Source organism: Equus caballus, chromosome 24, assembly GCF_041296265.1.
Source record: "Equus caballus isolate H_3958 breed thoroughbred chromosome 24, TB-T2T, whole genome shotgun sequence".
Lineage (NCBI taxonomy): Eukaryota > Metazoa > Chordata > Mammalia > Perissodactyla > Equidae > Equus > Equus caballus.
Genome location: NC_091707.1, coordinates 59,252,053 through 59,268,125, shown reverse-complemented (window position 1 = coordinate 59,268,125; position 16,073 = coordinate 59,252,053). Strand labels below are relative to the sequence as shown.

Here is a 16,073-nt window from a genome sequence, read left to right as displayed (position 1 = left end):
GCCCCAAGCCCTGCCAGATGCCCCAGCCCTGGAGGCCTGGGCGTCCCTGCCCACTGATGGCCCCAGAACTGCTCCTAGAAACACTCAGGGAGGCTGAGGCCAGACCCTGACCCTGCGCTCTGCCCAGCTTCTCTTCTCCTGGAGCCTTCAGCTGAGCAGTTTGTCAAAACAAAAGAGAATATATAGCTCGGGACACACCGCAAACACAGAAAGGGGTCAGAAGGGCCGGGGACGGCACACAGTGTCCGGAGGGGGTGACTGTGGTGCGGGTAGAGCCCCAGCAGCTTCCAGGGTGCCAGACCTGCGCTATTCCATGACCTGGCTCCTGTGTGGCTCTGTCACTATTATTCTTTAAACTGTACATTATACAAATACATTTTTTTATATTCTTCTGCATGTCCGACACATTTCACTGTTTAAAAATCAATGGTGCTCCTTTGCCCTGGCGATGATCCAGAATTCTCAGAGAAAACAGGACAGAATTCATGATGCAATGAAACACTTGGGACCCGGGGATCGGCCTGCAAAGGAGGCCTGGCTCCCAGGGAGGAAGTCTGGACACAGGCAGCCCCGGTGAGCCCACGCGGAGCCCAGGAGACACGAGTCTCTCCCAGGTAATGTGCACACCCAACACCACTCCACTCCACATGCCTGCATTGGCTTTATCACACTCGTTCTAACATTTGTAAGGAAAAATGAAGGTCGATGATAAATAGTTAATTTTGAAAAACCGAGGGGAAAGCAGAGGGTGGAGCTTGAGAGTCAGAGATGCAGGTGTGCCTTGAAACCACAGCGGTGGGACAGGACGCCGGCGTGGGAAGCGGCAGAGGGGCAGAAAGGGAAGCCTAGAAGCTGACTCCCGCCTGCCTGTGGGTCTAGGCTTCTCTGGAGAACCTGAACTCTGGGCGGGGCCAGCGGACACCCCGTTTGTGCGGCCTGCTCTGGAGACGCTGAAAGGCCCAGAGAAAAGACCCCTTGGATACCGAAACCTGGGGCCCCCACAAAGGGGCTGGTTTGCAGTGCAGCCCCTCAGTCAACAACACGCCACCCCAGACACAGACAGGGCCTCTTAAACCCAGATTAAATGAAACAGAGACAGCAAGGGGGGACCCCCCGAGGGTGAAAACATGTCCAGGAAACAAGGATGCATGAGGGAGAGAGAAGCACGGACTCCACAAGGTTAAAAAACACGGCAGAAATGTGAACAAAATGGGCGGACTGAAGATAAAATTGAGAACTGAAGGAGAAAGAGACAGAAATAAAAGAGGAAAGTTAAGGAAACCTCCCACATCCACATCCGCGTAATCCAGCATCCACCAGCTGGACTTCCAGAGAGAGGGGGAAAGCAAAATGATGATAAAGGCCTAACATACAGTCCCCAAACCAAAGGGCACACATCTCCAGACCGAAATGGTCACCAGCCACCTGGCCTGGGGTCGAGAAACCCAGCCGGAGACAGGACGCCACGGATCTGGGGACCCAACCACGCCGAGAGAGAGACAGGTGCCAAAAAAGGTCAGGAAGGGGCTCGGCGGTCACCACGACACCAGGAGCAGCCAGCACCTTCATCGTGGGAAAAGGATTTTCAAACGAGAATTAACCACCGGTCAGACGGGGGGCAGGGTGAGGGGCGGGTGACGTTTCCTCACAAGCGAAAGGTCCCAACTAACAGGCTTTCACGAGGCATTTCCAGGACGAGGAAGGTGTGGGCCAGGGGACAGGAGGGCATGCGGGACCCACGCAAGGAAAGGAGCTCATCAGGGGGACGAGGGGACTCCACGACCCTGGAGAAGGGAGCGCGAGGCCAGGGTGGCAGGAGGAAGGCCGCTGTGGGACGGCGGGGCCCTTGCTAAGGAGCAGCAGTGGCTTCTCCAGAGAAGCAGGACAGATGCACACGTATGTGTTACATTTATCCACACAAAACAGAACAGATATTCAGATACGGATACATCTCTCTCTATATAAATTTATTACAAGGAACGGGCTCCCACGGTGACGGAGGCTGAGGCCCACGTCCGTCTGCAGTCGGCCAGCTGGAGCCCCCGGAGCCGGCGGCGCAGTTCCAGCCTGAGTCCGAGTCCGAGTCTGGAGGCAGGAGACCCACGTCCCAGCTGGAAGACCGCCCGCCAGAGGGCAGACCCCCTTCCTCCGCCTTTCTGTTCTGTTGAGGCCCCGCGACCCGGTGAGGCCCCGCCCTGGGGAGGGCGTCTGTTTACTTAGTCCACTGATTCAGATGTGAATCTGGCCCAGAAACGCCCTCACGGTCCCCACTAGAGAGTGTCCCATGAGGTGCCTGGGCCCCTGGGGCCCAGCCGAGCTGACACACAAATGCACCACTAAGGAAGGAAAGGAGTCATTAAACCAGAATGTAACGCACGGAGGAAATGTGAGCACAGCGCCCTTGTTAACATGCCACAGAGGGCACATGCTCATGAAGGGGGAGGACACCCACACTCACCCAGCCAGAGATCGTGAGGTGCATGTATCCGGAGAGACATAAAAAGGGGTGTGTGCACGTGTGTGTGCACGTGTGCATGAGGGAGAAAAGTGAATCCGCCAGGGCTGAGAGGCTGAGGCAGTGGACGCCCCTCCCATATCCCCTCCACGCCCACCTCACCTCCTCCCCACAGGCCCAGCAGCTGGCCAGGGTATGTGCACCCTCTGTGGTGTGTGCTCAGGAAAGGCGATGTGCCCTGTCCCCTGGCCCAGACCTTGGAGCTGAATGGTCATTGATGCTCACAATGGGGGCTTCTGGGCAAGGGTTTCCTCCTAATTGCAAAACAGACACCCCTCCCCTTTACTGATGCCACTGGGTCTGTGTGCAATACCTAGGTCACAGCAGCCACGTTGTGACCATGAGGACGAGTGGGGGGCAGACCTGCTGTGCATGGTGGAAGTGCTTGATGGATGCTTCCAGGCCTCCTCCTTCCAGACTTCCCAAGTGACACGACTTGACATCTGAGGCTGGGTCACGAGAAGCCTTGCCTAGTGACTGTGCACTGGGGGAGCTGGCTGCCATGGAATAATCCCATGACTCTGAGACCACCATGCTCTGAGGAAGCCCAAGCTGGCCACACGGAAAGGCCACACGCAGTGAGACAGCCAGCCAGCCCGGGCTGTTCCCGCCACCCACCTAGAGTGCCAGACATGGGCCGAAGAAGCCGTCCTGGACCTGAAGCCCCACTGAGCCTGCTGAAGTTTCCAGCCCCAGCTGCCACCTGATCACGACTGCAGAGAAACCCCAAGGCTGAGGGGCCCAGCGGAGCCAGGGCCAGCCATGGACCGAGGAAAGAGTAGTAAACGGGTGCTTTACACCATGACATTTTGGGGTGCTTTGTCACACAGCAATAGATAACCAGGACGTGGGAGTCAATTTTAAGGCCACAGGGCCGGCACCCCCTCGGCTGTCCTCCCGGGGCCAGGGTTCAGACAGCATGCGCAGGGCCCAGCTGCCCCTCCTCCCCTTTGTACTGCCCCTGGGGAGGCAGTGGCCGCATCTAGAGGGGGTCCACAAGCAAGGAAGGAGTCTCGCTGCCTGGGATGGGGTATGTGTGGGGGGCAGTCAGCAGGGCGGGCTTCTTGGGGGAGGGGAACAGCAGCTGGCTCCTGAGGTGGACGAGGAACAACCCGAGACAGCGCGTGGGGCAGGTGGACAGCCCCGCCCAGGCCAGCTCTCCTCCGGCCCCAGGAGCCTGGAGGCAGGGGGCTGGCCTGACCTAGGCCCTGGCCGCCCCCCACTTCCCCACTCGGGCTTCTCTGCCTTGCCCTCCTTCCAGAGCCTTCTCCCTTCCCAGCCATGAGGCTCCCCAGAGGCGTCTGCACTCTCCTCCCACTGCCCGCGCAGGGGTCCCCAACCTCTTCTGTCCTCCTCTCGCTGCTCCGCCAGGCAGCCGTGACCGCCAACCTCCGTCCTCAGGGCCCAGCCTCTCTTTCCCTGCAGGCCTGGCCCCGTCCCCGGACGGCCCGCTCTCGGGGTGGCGGTCAACGTCCGTAGGGGAGCCATCCGCTCGGCTCATCCTCCTTAGAGCTGCACCGCAAAGCCCCCTGCCCCGACCATGACGTCCCAAGCCCCGAGCACCGGAGACCTCTTCGGCCCGTCCCCTCCTGTCACGCCCGCCCCCGCCGGCCCGCGCACCCGGCCGGTCCCCACCCCGCGCGGCTCCGGCAGCGCCCAGCCCACGCGCGAACCCCAAGCAGGGGATACCTGCGCGCCCGCGCGCCCCGCCCCCGCAGCGCGCCCGCCCCGCCCCGCCCCGCCCCGCGCGCACTGGGCATGCCCAGAGCCGGTCACGCGCCCGCCCGCACGAGCCCAGCACCGACCCTGCCCGCGTCCGCCCCCGGCCCGGCCTGCCCCGCGCGCCGCCATGGAACGCATCGAGGGGGCGGCCGTGGGCCGCTGCGCAGCCTCGCCCTACCTGCGGCCGCTCACGCTGCACTACCGCCAGGTGAGCCCGCCCCCGCGCCCGCGCTTCCGCGGCCCGCCGCCGGCTCCGCCTCCGCCGGGAGCCCCGCCCACAGCACTGGCGTCCTGGCCCCGCCTCCGCCGGGAGCCCCGCCCACAGCACTGGAGTCCTGGCCCCGCCCCCGCCGGGAGCCCCGCCCACAGCACTGGAGTCCTGGCCCCGCCCCCGCCGGGAGCCCCGCCCCTCGCGGCCTGCCTTCCCGCCAAGCGCCCGGGCTCTGCGAGCCGTCCCGTTCGCAGACCCGGAGGCCGCTCTAGTCGGGTCGGGGCCCGCGCAAAGACGTTCGGGGGACCACTCATCCCTCCAAGGAGGCTTTGCTGGGCCCCGACCCTTTTTGCAGAGGGCCGCGTTGGGTTCCCCTGGCATCAGGAAGAGTTTCCTGGAGGTGGTGGTCTCCGTCTGGGCAGAGGAGGAAGGGGAGCGCAGCAGGGAGGCCGTGAGGGACGCAAGAGAGGGAGCCGGATGGGCACTGGAGAGCCTCCCAGGTGGGCTTCCTCTGAGCTCGCAGGCTGCTTCCCAGGGCGTCCCCTCCTTGGGCCCATCACCCCATCAGCCGGGGAGCAGGACCACGGCTGCCTCCCTTGGACCCAGGGAGGTTCACATGGAGTGTGTGCTGGGTGGCTGGGAACCGGCTCTTTGCAGTCGGCCCCCCCTTTTGCTTGCCCACTCCATCTGCCCCAGCGCGTTCCTCCATGCCGTTCAGACGAAGAACGCCCTTCAGCCCCTCAGTCAGGGCAGGTGATCCAGGTCTTTGGTGCCCCTGGACCTGCAGTGTCCTGTCCCTCCTTCCTCTCCGGGCCCCTTCCTCTCAGCAGCCCTGTGAGGCCCGCCTGGCCCCCAGCCTGGGAAAGCCCTGCACCCCTCACTTTCCCTGTGGCTGTATCCCTGTTGGCTCCAGGGCACAGGGATCGTCCGTCCTGGGGATGGACCCACGATGGCACTGGTGGCTTGGGGCAGAAGTGGGGTTCAGTCGAGGGACAGAGTGGCGACATGGAGGTCACTGCCCTTCTGCCTGGCGTTGGCCTGAGCTGGGGATGCCTGATTGTGGCTGCATGGCCCCCAGGGCTGGGGTTCTGGGGGGCAGCAGGTAGGGTGGTCCAGGCACCTACCTGCTGTGGCCTGGGGCTGCAGCCCTCTCTCCGCCACGCCCGTTGAAGCGTGCACGGGTCCTGGCAGACAGACAGACAGACCCACCCACCAGAGGCAGGGCACCCCCTGTGGCCCTGGGAGGGATGAGCTGTATGCACACTGCAGTCCTGTCCCTCTCTCCCAGGACCCCCGGAGGATGAGCCAGGCCTGGGCCCCTGTGGGAGGGGCTGCCTGGGCCTCGGTGGCCGTCCCTGGACCTTCCTCCGCACCTTGTCTTGGCTGGAACCAAGGGTCTGACAGATGTTTTGGTCTTGAGCCAAGAGGGTCCCTGAGACCTGCATGGGTGACACTCACCCTGAGGGAGGCAGGGGGCAGAGCAGGCCCATGGCCGACTAGGGGGGGCAGGCCTCCCCTGGAGCCCGTCCTGGGTGGGTGGCTTGCCCCGGGGTGGCCAGACTGCAGGCAGGCCCAGGCTTGCCTCCCTGGGGTGGTGCCTCACAACAGCCTCCCAGGTGGCCCGGCCTGCACGCCACAAGGCCTCAGCCCTCCCTTCCCCTTGGAAACCAGGGCCCTGCCACCCCTCCAGGACACCTCTGCCTCAGGCCGAACACAGACCAGTTCTCCCAGGTCCCCTCTGACCAGCATGGGGGTCTCTGCCTGTGAGGTCCCCTCGCCTGGATGTCCTTCCCTCACTTCTGTGGGGCCTGGTGTTGTGTCGCTTCTTCCAGGAAGTCCTCATGAAGTCTGTCCCTTAGCATTCTCCCTCTCTGCAGCCCCAGTTACGCTTTCTGTCTCTGGCGCTCAGATCCATGTCCCTTTTATGACCTGGAGAGAGTCCCAAGGCTGGGGCTGGAAGCTCGCCAGGGCCTCAGGGCTGACCCAGTGGTTGAAGGCAGGTAAGCTACACATGCTGGCGAAGTGCAGCCACAGGGCAGGGCTGCCGGTCCAGCTCCGTCCACAGAAACCCCTCGGGGAGGGGGCGGGGCTGGTGGAAGGGCCACTACCTGCTCTTACCCCCAGGATGGGAGCCCGCCTGGGCTTGCAGTGGCCAGCTGGCAGGATTGTGGGTCCCTCCCATCCCCTGCCTGCTGAAACCCCGCTAATGTCAGTTCTGGCTGCCCCCAGGGGACCCAGCCGAGGCCCCTGCCCCACACGACCCGTTCAGTTCATTCACTGACTGCTGCCTGAGCCCTGAGAGCCCGTCAGGGCTGGGTGCCGGGGGAGGGCAGGGAAGCAGGCTGGTGGAGGGAAGTGACAGGACAGCAGGACCACAGGATGCGTGAGAGACAGTCCAAGACAGAAACCGGGCTGGGGAGGGGGTTGTCCCACTGTCCAGTCACCATTGTTGAATCACCGTGTCCTGCAGCGTGATCTCCCGCCCAGCTCGGGCACCACCCCACCCCATCCACTCCTGCTGCTGGTGCTCCTTCAGGAGGCCGGCCCCGGCTGCCCTCCCATCTCTCTCTGTCCGCTGGCCTGAAGGAGGGTCAGCGGTGAAAACCTTCTCTCAGCTCTGCCCACTGGCACCCTCCCTGCCCTGGCCCTCCCCCGTGCCCCCACGGTCCTTCCCATACTTGGTGACGGCGTACATCTCTTTGCAGCTCCTAGTGCTCAGCCTGTGCCCGGCGTGACTTAGGCTCTGCCTGGTGCGCCTTTGCCCGCCTTTGCCCTTGTTTTCGGCCTCACTCCTGGAGAACGTCAGGCTGCCCTTGACCTCCCTGCCCAGCCCGGGCCGCCACCCCCTCCCCCGCCTGCCACAGCTCCTGGCTGCTGTGGGCCCAGGCCATGGGCAGGTCTCCCTGGGAGGGGCTGGTGCAGTGGGTCTGCTGGTCTCCTCAGCTCCCAGAGCACGTCCACCCAAACCGGCAGCTCCCTCGGTGCACCCTGAGCGCTGCCTTGCCTCTTTCAGAACGGCACCCAGAAGTCCTGGGACTTCATGAAGACACATGACAGGTGAGGGCCCAGCTGGCTGGGCTGCTGGGGAAGCCCCAGAGAGATGTCCATGGGGACACTGGGCCCCGGGCTTGGAGCCCCACCCCTGCCTCTGCATTCTGCACCCCTCCTGTCTCTGAACATCCCCACCCCGAGTCTTCACTCTCACTTTCCTTTCTGAAGGGTCAGCCGAGGCCTGGAGGCCGAGCTGGCCCCCGGCGTGGGCTGCTGGGACCATGGTAGCAGGCAGGCCCCCTTGTACCTGAGAGAGACCATCCAGGGTGCCCTTGCCCCCCAGCATCAGGGGAATGGCTGAGCAGCGACATGGCTTCAGGAGTGTGGCTGGCAGGCAGCTGGCCAGCGGGGGCCACATGTCCCATCAGTTACCCGGCTTCAGCTGCTACCACCCCTGACCTGCCCAGCTGCCTAACGTGTCCATCCCCACCCCCTTCCCCCAATCCTGCCAATTGGAATACAGCGGGCCAGGGTCCCAGCCCGACTGTGTGACCCCGCGAGCTCTGGCCCTGCCTGGGCCTCAGTCTCCCCATCTGAGCAAGGGACCCGATTTTCCTGGGCTTTTGGGAGAGGAGGTGGGCCAGGAACAGGAGGGTGGTAGCCAGGGGCCCCAGGGAGGTGAGGTGGCTTCTGCACTGAGGTCTGTCCACCACCCCCTGTCCACAGTGTGACCATTCTCCTGTTCAACTCTTCTCGGAGGAGCCTGGTGTTGGTGAAGCAGTTCCGGCCAGGTGAGGCTGGCAGGAGGGGGAGGGGAGCGGGGGGGGGGGAAGGGGAGCTCTGCAGGGTCACTTGCAGGCCCCTGTGGGCCTAGAGTCAGAACGCAGATGTGGGGAGAAGCTCCAGGGGAAGCTGAGGCCCCATAAGGGGTCTGGCCTGGGTGGGTCACATGGGGGTGGCCATCGCGTGGCTGTAACTGTGGCCTGCCCTCCCTCCCTGCAACCAGCTGTGTACGCCGGCGAAGTGGAGCGCCGCTTCCCAGGGTCCCTGACAGCCGTGGACCAGGACGGGCCCCGGGAGCTGCAGGCGGCCCTGCCCGGCTCGGCGGGGGTGACGTTCGAGCTGTGCGCCGGCCTCCTGGACCAGCCGGGGCTCTCGCTGGAGGAGGTGGCCTGCAAGGAGGCCTGGGAAGAGTGCGGCTACCGGCTGGCCCCGTCTGACCTGCGCCGGGTCGCCACGTACAAGTGAGTGGGGCTGGGCCCGAGGTCCTGCAAGTGTGGGGAAGGGCACCCTGCCGTCAGCGGGGCCCCGAGGATGGGACCGGCTGCCTGGAAGGCAGTGAGGGGCCTGTTCCCGGGGGCGTGCAAGCAGAGCGATTCCTCCTTGTCTTTCAGCGTGGGGTTGGGGGACGATTGGATAGCGTGTACCTCTGTCGAGATCCAGGCCAGAACCCAGGGCTCGTGGGGCTGGTTCTGGAGCATGCTCGGCCCGTGTCCCCCCACCGCGGCCTCTAGCCGCCAGGGGCCCGCTCCGGTGGCAGCTGCTGCCGACAGATGCCTCTACTTCCTGTGGGATTAAGCATGGGGCGCTGGGGGTGGGGGTGAGTCACACATCTGCGGTCAGACAGCGGCTCAGGAATGAGGCAAAGGCTGAGTCCTGGGCCGGGGGTGGAGCAGGGGCTGCGGCACTCCTGGGGAGGGGGCACTGTGGCCTGGAGCCCCGACTTCAGGGCCTGCCCCAGCAAGCCCGGGTGCCCCCCGCCGCACGCTTCCCACGAGGTCTGCAGCTGGGGCCATCTTCCCAGGATGGGACGTTGGAGTGAGGCCTGTCCCCTGCCCGAGGGACACTGTAATGGGCCCCTGACTGCCGTGAAGCCCGGGGGCAGGAGGAGGGTCTCACATTGTCCCTCCTCACGCTGAGCACCCACCGGCCCCTGGCAGCCTTATCCAGAGGGCGAGGGCCTGCTCTGCTGCGGGGAGGGCCAGGGGGCTCTGCCTCCTGTCAGCCCAGCACGGGGGCCACTCAGCGTGGGGCCCTCGTCAGGGTCTCCCCCTGGCCTGGGGGGGCGTGGTTGGAGTTGACCTCCAGCCCCAAGAAGGAGATGAGCCAGGGTCTGCAGCCTCCCCATTAAACATGGCATTTCCATGCCAGACAGTCAGCCTTCTTGGCGTTATCTGCAGGTGTCCACTGTGTGGCCCCCGAGCCTCCCAGCCCTGGTGCTGGGGGGTGGGGAGAATCCTTGGAGCCTGACCGGGGGTAGGGGTTGGGCCAGTGGGCGGGCAAGGAGGAAGGTGAGTGGGAGGTGTCCTGGAGGGGTTCGGGTTTCCCCGGAGTCGAGATGAGCCTGGGTGGAGTTCTGGCAGCGGGCCGCATGGCCAAGTCTCGGGGCAAGTGGATGCGCAGCCCCAGCTGCAGTGATTCCACAAGCAGGGCCTCTGGGCTGTGGCCTGATCCTGAGGGTGCTGGGGAGCCAAGAAGGGTTCTGGGCAGGGAGCAGCCTGCTCAGACTTGTGTTTTGAAGGTGAGGGGTGGCTGTGAGGAGGCAGGACTGGACAGCACTGTGGCCGCTGTGTCTCAGGCCAGAGACTGGACAGACAGCAGAGCTCATGCTGCCCTGTAGCAGGTCCATGGCTTCCTGTCCACGGCCCCAGAGGTGAGCCAGGCCACTCACCTGCCAGCCTCAGGTGACACGGTGCAGGCACTTGTCTGAGATTGCCCAGCTGAGGACGTGATTGAGTGAGGATGGACAGGCAGTGCCTGGCCAAAGGCCACGCCCGTCTCCTTCACAAGCTGGCGGAAACCGGGACTAGAAACCCCACGGGCTGGCCATCAAAGGCACAAGCCGTGGCTGCTGGCGGAAGTGGGTCACCAGGAAGGGTCCGAGGGAAATAAGGGGCTGGAGAGCGGAGGAAGCAGCTGGGCGCGGTTAGTCTGGGTGAGGGCTCCCCTCCTGGGGGGAGGGGGCCTTGGGGACTTGGAATGGAAGCCCCTTCAGCTTGCGCCCCACATCTCCAAGGGCAGCCCTCCACCCTGTAGGCCTCCGACCGGCCTTGGCCAACCTCCTGGGGTGACCTGGGGTCCCCCTTATCCCCTGGATATCTGCCCAGACTCCCCCTGGTTCCCTTCTCCCCCTGCAAACCCGTGCTTGGCCTTTCCCCTCGGGTTCTGGAGTGCAGACTGGCCCCTCCACCATCCCCATCCTCATGGCCATCGCTTACCACGGCTGCCCACTCTTGCCTCCCTCCGGCGCAGTCTGGGCCACTACCCACTGAGTGAGGGGACTCCCTCACGCCCCTCTCCAGCCTAGGACCAACGGGGACCTCGCCCCCATCCCACCACCACCGTGAACCCTGGCCGCTTGCCCAGGCCACCTCGTCACCTGCTGTCCCAGCCTGGAACTGGAGTCCTGCAGGGCTGGTGTGGGGAGCCGTCACAGGCTGGGGCCGCCCTGGCTGCTGGGTGTGTCCCTGCCTCCAGCCAGCCTGGAGCCCTGAGTCTGTGCTGCAGAGTGACCCGCCAGGCACTCCAGGGCTTCCAGCAGCACCTTTACAGCCTCACAGTGGCTGTGGGTCAGCAGTCTGCTTAGGGGGGAATTGGGTCCTTTGCTCATGGCCTTGCCAGGCTGTGGTCAGGGCGTTGGCTGGGACTGTGGTCTCATCTGGGGCTCAGGGTCCTCTTCCCCGCTCACTGATTGTGGCAGAATCCAGCGCCTCATGGCTGTGTGTCTGAGGACCCCATTGCCGGGCTGGCTGTTGGATGGGACCATGGTCAGCTCCTTGAGGCCACTGGCAGGCTCTGACTGTGTGGGCCCCTCACAGCGTGATGGCTTACTTTGTCTTCAAGGTCGGTGGGATAGTGTCTCTCTGCCTTCATCCGTCTCTGACCTCTAAACCCTTGCCAAAGAGCTCACCTGATTAGGTCAGGCCCACCCAGGATAATATCCCTTTTGATGAACTCAAAGTCAACTGATTAGGGTTGTCAACTGCATTTGCAGAATCTTTCCACCTTTGTCATGTGACATACCCTAATCACAGAAGTGATACCCAGCATGTTCCCAGGCTTCCTCCACACTCAAGGGGAGGGGATTACCTGGGGTGTGTACACCAGGGGTGGGGACCTTGGGTGTGGGATGGAGCATTCTGGAGTCCTGCCTACCATAGGGCTGGAAGGAGCAGAGTGGAGAGGGCTGCGGAAGGGACAGGGGTGGCTGGCGGGGCCTGCGTGGGTGGCTCAGCAGACTCTTCTTGACCTGTAGGTCTGGCGTGGGACTGACCGGCTCCAGCCAGACCATGTTCTATGCGGAGGTGACAGACGCCCAGCGGGCGGGCCCGGGTGGGGGCCTGGCTGAGGAAGGCGAGCTCATTGAGGTCGTGCACCTGCCCCTGGATGGCGCCCAGGCCTTCGCAGACGACCCGGATGTCCCCAAGACCCTCGGTGTCATCTTTGGTATCTCGTGGTTCCTCAGCTGCGTGGCCCCTGGCCTGAGTCCCCACTGAGACTCCAGAAGGTCTGGACAGAGGTCGGTGCTGACCACTCACCCTGCAGACCCAATAAAAGCTTGTGTCCCTCCAGCCTGTGTCCACAAGTCCTGAGCTGTGATGATGGGCAAGTGGGGGCACTTGGGAGGGCTGGAGTGGGGCCAGGGAGGGTGGGGATGGGGGCTGCCCCCGGCCGCAGAATGAGGCAGCTGGGTCTGGAGGAGGAGGCTCGCACAGAACTGCAGGCTGTTGGGAGGGCACGCGCCCCCTGCTCCTGGGACAGGTGCGGGGCCCCTCCTGACTGCAGCTGCACCAGAGCCCCGCTCCAGGAGCCCAGAGCCACCGCTGACCTGGGTCTGGTGCCCCCAGTCGCCCCTGTGTTCCCTGGGTGGTAGGAGGTCTCACTCCGTCTGCCGGCCTGTGTGTGGTGTGGCCTACAGACCCCAGAGGACTGCTGCCCTGCACACTGGCCTGTCCCGAGGGTCAGGGACTGCGTGAGCAGCCCTCCGTGACCCCGGAGCACTGAGGTCACAGGAGGGCTTGCCGTCCACTCAGCGAGGCACCCAGGTCGGCCTCCGTACCCACTGGGCTGGCTGGAGCCCGCTGTGGGGAGCGTGTGCCCATCACCACGGTCAGGGGCCTTTGCAGGCCCTGCTGGGCCATCTGTTGGGGGTGGGGGCCCAGTGTGAGGGCCAGGGGGCTTCCTGGAGGGAAGGGTGGCAGCCTGGCCCCCAAGCCCTCTGCTCGGCCCCTTGGGCGGTGCCATGGGGAGCGGGTTGGGGGCAGCCTGGGTCAGGGCCTGCTGACCCTGCAGAGGGTGAGGTGGCCAGGGAATGCTTTCCCCAGAGGCAGGTGGGGACGGGGCAGCCGGAGTGACCGGGAGCTTTGCTGGGAACTGGACTTGGTGCCCTGTGCCCCAGTGTCCCTGGGACTGGGCCCTGGGCGTGAACAGTGGAGGACCCCGGGCCAGGACAGGCTGCCTCTGGGTCCCGCTGACACCCCACTGTCGGGTAGGGGTGCCTCACCTGGGCTGAAGTCCACAGGCCCTTCTGTCCCCACCTACCCTGCCCCAGGCTGACCCCAGGCAGGCAGGTGCTTGTCCTGTGTGGCGTGGGGGGGCAACCCAGGTCCCTCCCTCCCTGGTGGCCTGGGGGCTTCTTGTGGCTGAGTCCTGCTGCGAGCAGCAGCGCAGATGGCCCCTAGGCCTGGCATTCGAGGCCACCCTGAGGAGGCTGTTCCCAAGGGGCCCACTTCAGCGGCACCACCTGTATGCAAATGCCGGCTGGGACTCAAGTGTGGCCGTCCAGGTGGGGCCTCCTGGGAGCCCAGCCAGGTGAGTGACATGCTGCTGGGGAGGGCCCTTGGGCATGTGGTGTGGGTCCAGGGGGCCACGGGGCTGTGCTGCAGTGTGTCTTGAGGGGCCCAGCTCCACCCTGTCCAGAGGAGGCCCCGGCAGCCCCAGTGCGTCTGGAGAGTGAGTCTCAGGGCAAGAGCTCTGCCTAGCTGGGCCACCCTGCCCTGCCTCCCTCCCTTGCAGCTTCCTGATGCCCACCTCTGGGCTGGCCTGCAGGTGCTGCCCACTGTCTCAGAGGGACCTCTGGTGGGCACTGGGTGGGGCCGGTGGCCCTCTGTGCCCTGGGGACTGTGCCGGGCTCCAGACTGGCGGGGGTGGGGCGGAGGACAGGCCCCTGGACTTGGGTGTGGTCCAGACCCCTCACTCTGCTATGCAGTCCGATGGGGCAGGTCAGCAGGCACGGCTGCCTGGCCTAATGGAGCTGGCATCGATTTCCCGGCACTGGGGGGGGCTGTAACCGGAAACTCCCCTCCCAGGCCGCTATATTTAGCACCGCAGAACACGGGCGGAAGCACCACTCACTCCTGAGCTCAGCTGGCTCTGTCCAAACCCTGGGCAGCCTCGTCCTGAAGCCCCCTGGCCAGGCTGAATGGTCCATACCCTGTCCCTGCCTTGTCCAGCAGGAGCTGAGCACCCCCCCTCCCCCGCAGAGCGTGCCTGAGAGAGCCCCTGGTGCTGGGGAGCTTGGAGAGGGAGCCCCGCAGGCCAGGGGCAGGTGGAACTGGGAGACTGAGGGGTGTTGCGGCCCAGTGGGCCCCAGAATAATAATGGAGGCCTTCCTGGAAGAGGCGGGGCAGCCTTGTCCAGCAAGAGTAGAGGCAGGAGCCCTGGCCCCCACTGGGTACTGGGTGGGGGGTCCAGGGCTGCCAAAATCTCTGCAAGGGGAGACCCCAGGAGGAAGGAGGCCCAGCAACCTCCAATGCCCACTCCTTCCCCAAAGCACCCGCCTGCCTGACTTGAACCTGGGCACCATGAGGTCCAGCCTGTGGCTCCTAGAAGGCAGCACAGGGACCGTGAGAGGGAGGGGGCTTCCGTGCCCTGCAGGTGGCACCGTGCACAGGGAGGTGGGGAGCCTGTCCCATAGACAGGTGTCCTGGGCCTGCCGACCCCTGGTACTGCCCTGATGCTCAACCAGCTGCTCTGGGCCCAGGGGAGCCGGGTCCCACCCCCAGAGGGCCTGGCGGGAGACAGATGGAGCCAGGCCACTGTCTCCTGGGCTTTGCCGGGCAGGCGGGGGCTCTCTGTCTGGGAGGCAGGGCTGGCCGGTGGGAAGGGCCTCAGGGAGGTTAAGCTTCAATCTCAAGACGCAGTGAGCATCTCCCACTGGTGCCTCCAGGCCAAAAGACTCCATCAGAGCAGGGAAAGAGCCTCTGCCAAAACGCAGCAGCTCCTGGAACGGCCCACAGCAGGCCCTGCCATCAGCCACACTGCCCGTGAGCTGGCCCAGGCGGTCCTTTCCTCCTACAGCCCACAGCTGGCCGAGAGCAGGAAGCTTTGGAGGTGGACGAGGGAGGGGCACGTGGGGGGTTGTTCTCTGGACTCTGCCTCTTACTGACACTGGAATTGCCCCTTCCGCAGCCCCTCTGCTGCCAGGCCTGGCCCGGCCACTGGCTGCTCTCACGGCAGCATGGCAGTAGCCACTTATGGCCTCTGGGCCCCTGACCTCGCCCCCTGCTGCCCCTCCCCCTGCAATCATGCAGCCCAACCGGGGTTCAGTTGCTCGCTGTGACTTCCCGTTTGTCTTAGCAGGAAGACTCCAGTCTAGTCAGGGAGGCCCAGGGCAGCCCGGGGTTCCCTGTCACCATCAGCCTCACCTATGCCCCTTCCTCTCTCTGCCTTGGCCATTGTGTCTTTCTCATGGGGAAAGCCTCCCTCAGCCCCAGGGCCTTTGCATGTGCTGGTCCCAGCTCCTCACCTGGCTGGCTCCTGCCTACCCTCTGGGTCTTAGCAGGTCCCCTCCCAGCTTGTCTGTTGGCCTCACCCTTACAGTTTGTCACGCTGCATTATTTGTCTAAGTTCTCTGTCCACCCCTGGACTGGGAGCCCCCGAGGGTGGGCAGGGGCTGTGTCTGCCTTGTTTACTGCTTGGCCTGGGGCCACCCTGGATAGTGGGGCAGTGGGCATGGGCACAGGCAGGCAGGGATGGAGACCTGGACCCCTGGAACTGCGGGGGCCCCTCTCCCCTCCTGGGGCCTTGGGTACTAGGTACCCACCCCTGGGCCAGAGCAAAGAGGAGAAGGCGTCTCAACAGCGAGCCCCCTGCCCCCACAGGCGGTAACTGCTGCCCACCCGTAGGACCAAAGCGGCTGCAAGGCTCTGAGCACAGCGCGCATTCCCTTATTTGGCGGGGGTCGCTGTGTGTGGCGGTGCCTGGCTTGTGTCTGCCCCCCGTCCAGCCTACCGAGGGGCTCAGGTAGGGATGGGCGCTCAGAGTGAGCAGAGCCAGGCTCATCCCTTCAGGGGCCCCCAGCTGCTCCTGCAGGCCTGGATCCTGGAGGGGTCTGCTCAACAGGGGTGGGCAGTGGACCCCGTGGGGGTGGCATTCCCAGGGCATTGGGCCCCTTGGGCAGCTGCATCGGCACATCCTAGTGAGAGAGAGAGCAGTGTGTGCCCTGAGTTCCTCTGCCATGCCCCCAGCCCCTGAACTTGGCCTCTTTCAAAGCTCTCTTTCTCCAGGAAGCCTTCCATGCTCCCCGCCCTCAATTGTGGCCATGACCAGCTCCAGGCAGAGGGCCGCACTCCCAGCGCCCAGCCCAAGGCCCCAGGCAGGTTTGCCCAAGGAGCCAGGGGAGAGAAGACAGTA

General features: G+C 64.8%; 1 protein-coding gene and 1 long non-coding RNA gene across 9 annotated transcripts; both read left to right on the top strand.

Annotated features, from left to right (window-relative positions):
• The first annotated feature begins 1,491 nt into the window (after nucleotides 1–1,491).
• LOC138920546 (uncharacterized) lies at nucleotides 1,492–2,954 on the top strand. Its single transcript, XR_011431930.1, has 3 exons — nucleotides 1,492–1,606; nucleotides 1,978–2,182; nucleotides 2,833–2,954. It is a non-coding gene; the product is annotated as an uncharacterized lncRNA (long non-coding RNA).
• A 1,302-nt stretch (nucleotides 2,955–4,256) lies between these two features.
• Nucleotides 4,257–12,010, top strand: NUDT14 (nudix hydrolase 14). Of its 8 annotated transcripts, none has more exons than XM_070249166.1 (6): nucleotides 4,261–4,445; nucleotides 6,358–6,448; nucleotides 7,462–7,505; nucleotides 8,166–8,230; nucleotides 8,446–8,683; nucleotides 11,695–12,010. In XM_070249166.1, the coding sequence occupies exons 3-6, from the start codon at nucleotides 7,489–7,491 to the stop codon at nucleotides 11,933–11,935; spliced, it is 561 nt and encodes a 186-aa protein (XP_070105267.1). In that variant the 5' UTR covers nucleotides 4,261–4,445; nucleotides 6,358–6,448; nucleotides 7,462–7,488; the 3' UTR covers nucleotides 11,936–12,010. The 8 variants fall into 8 exon arrangements, with proteins under 8 accessions (XP_023484350.1, XP_070105267.1, XP_023484354.1 ...); XM_023628586.2 differs by having other exon boundaries at nucleotides 4,270–4,445; nucleotides 6,326–6,448; XM_023628583.2 differs by having other exon boundaries at nucleotides 4,270–4,948.
• The last annotated feature ends 4,063 nt before the right edge of the window (nucleotides 12,011–16,073 follow it).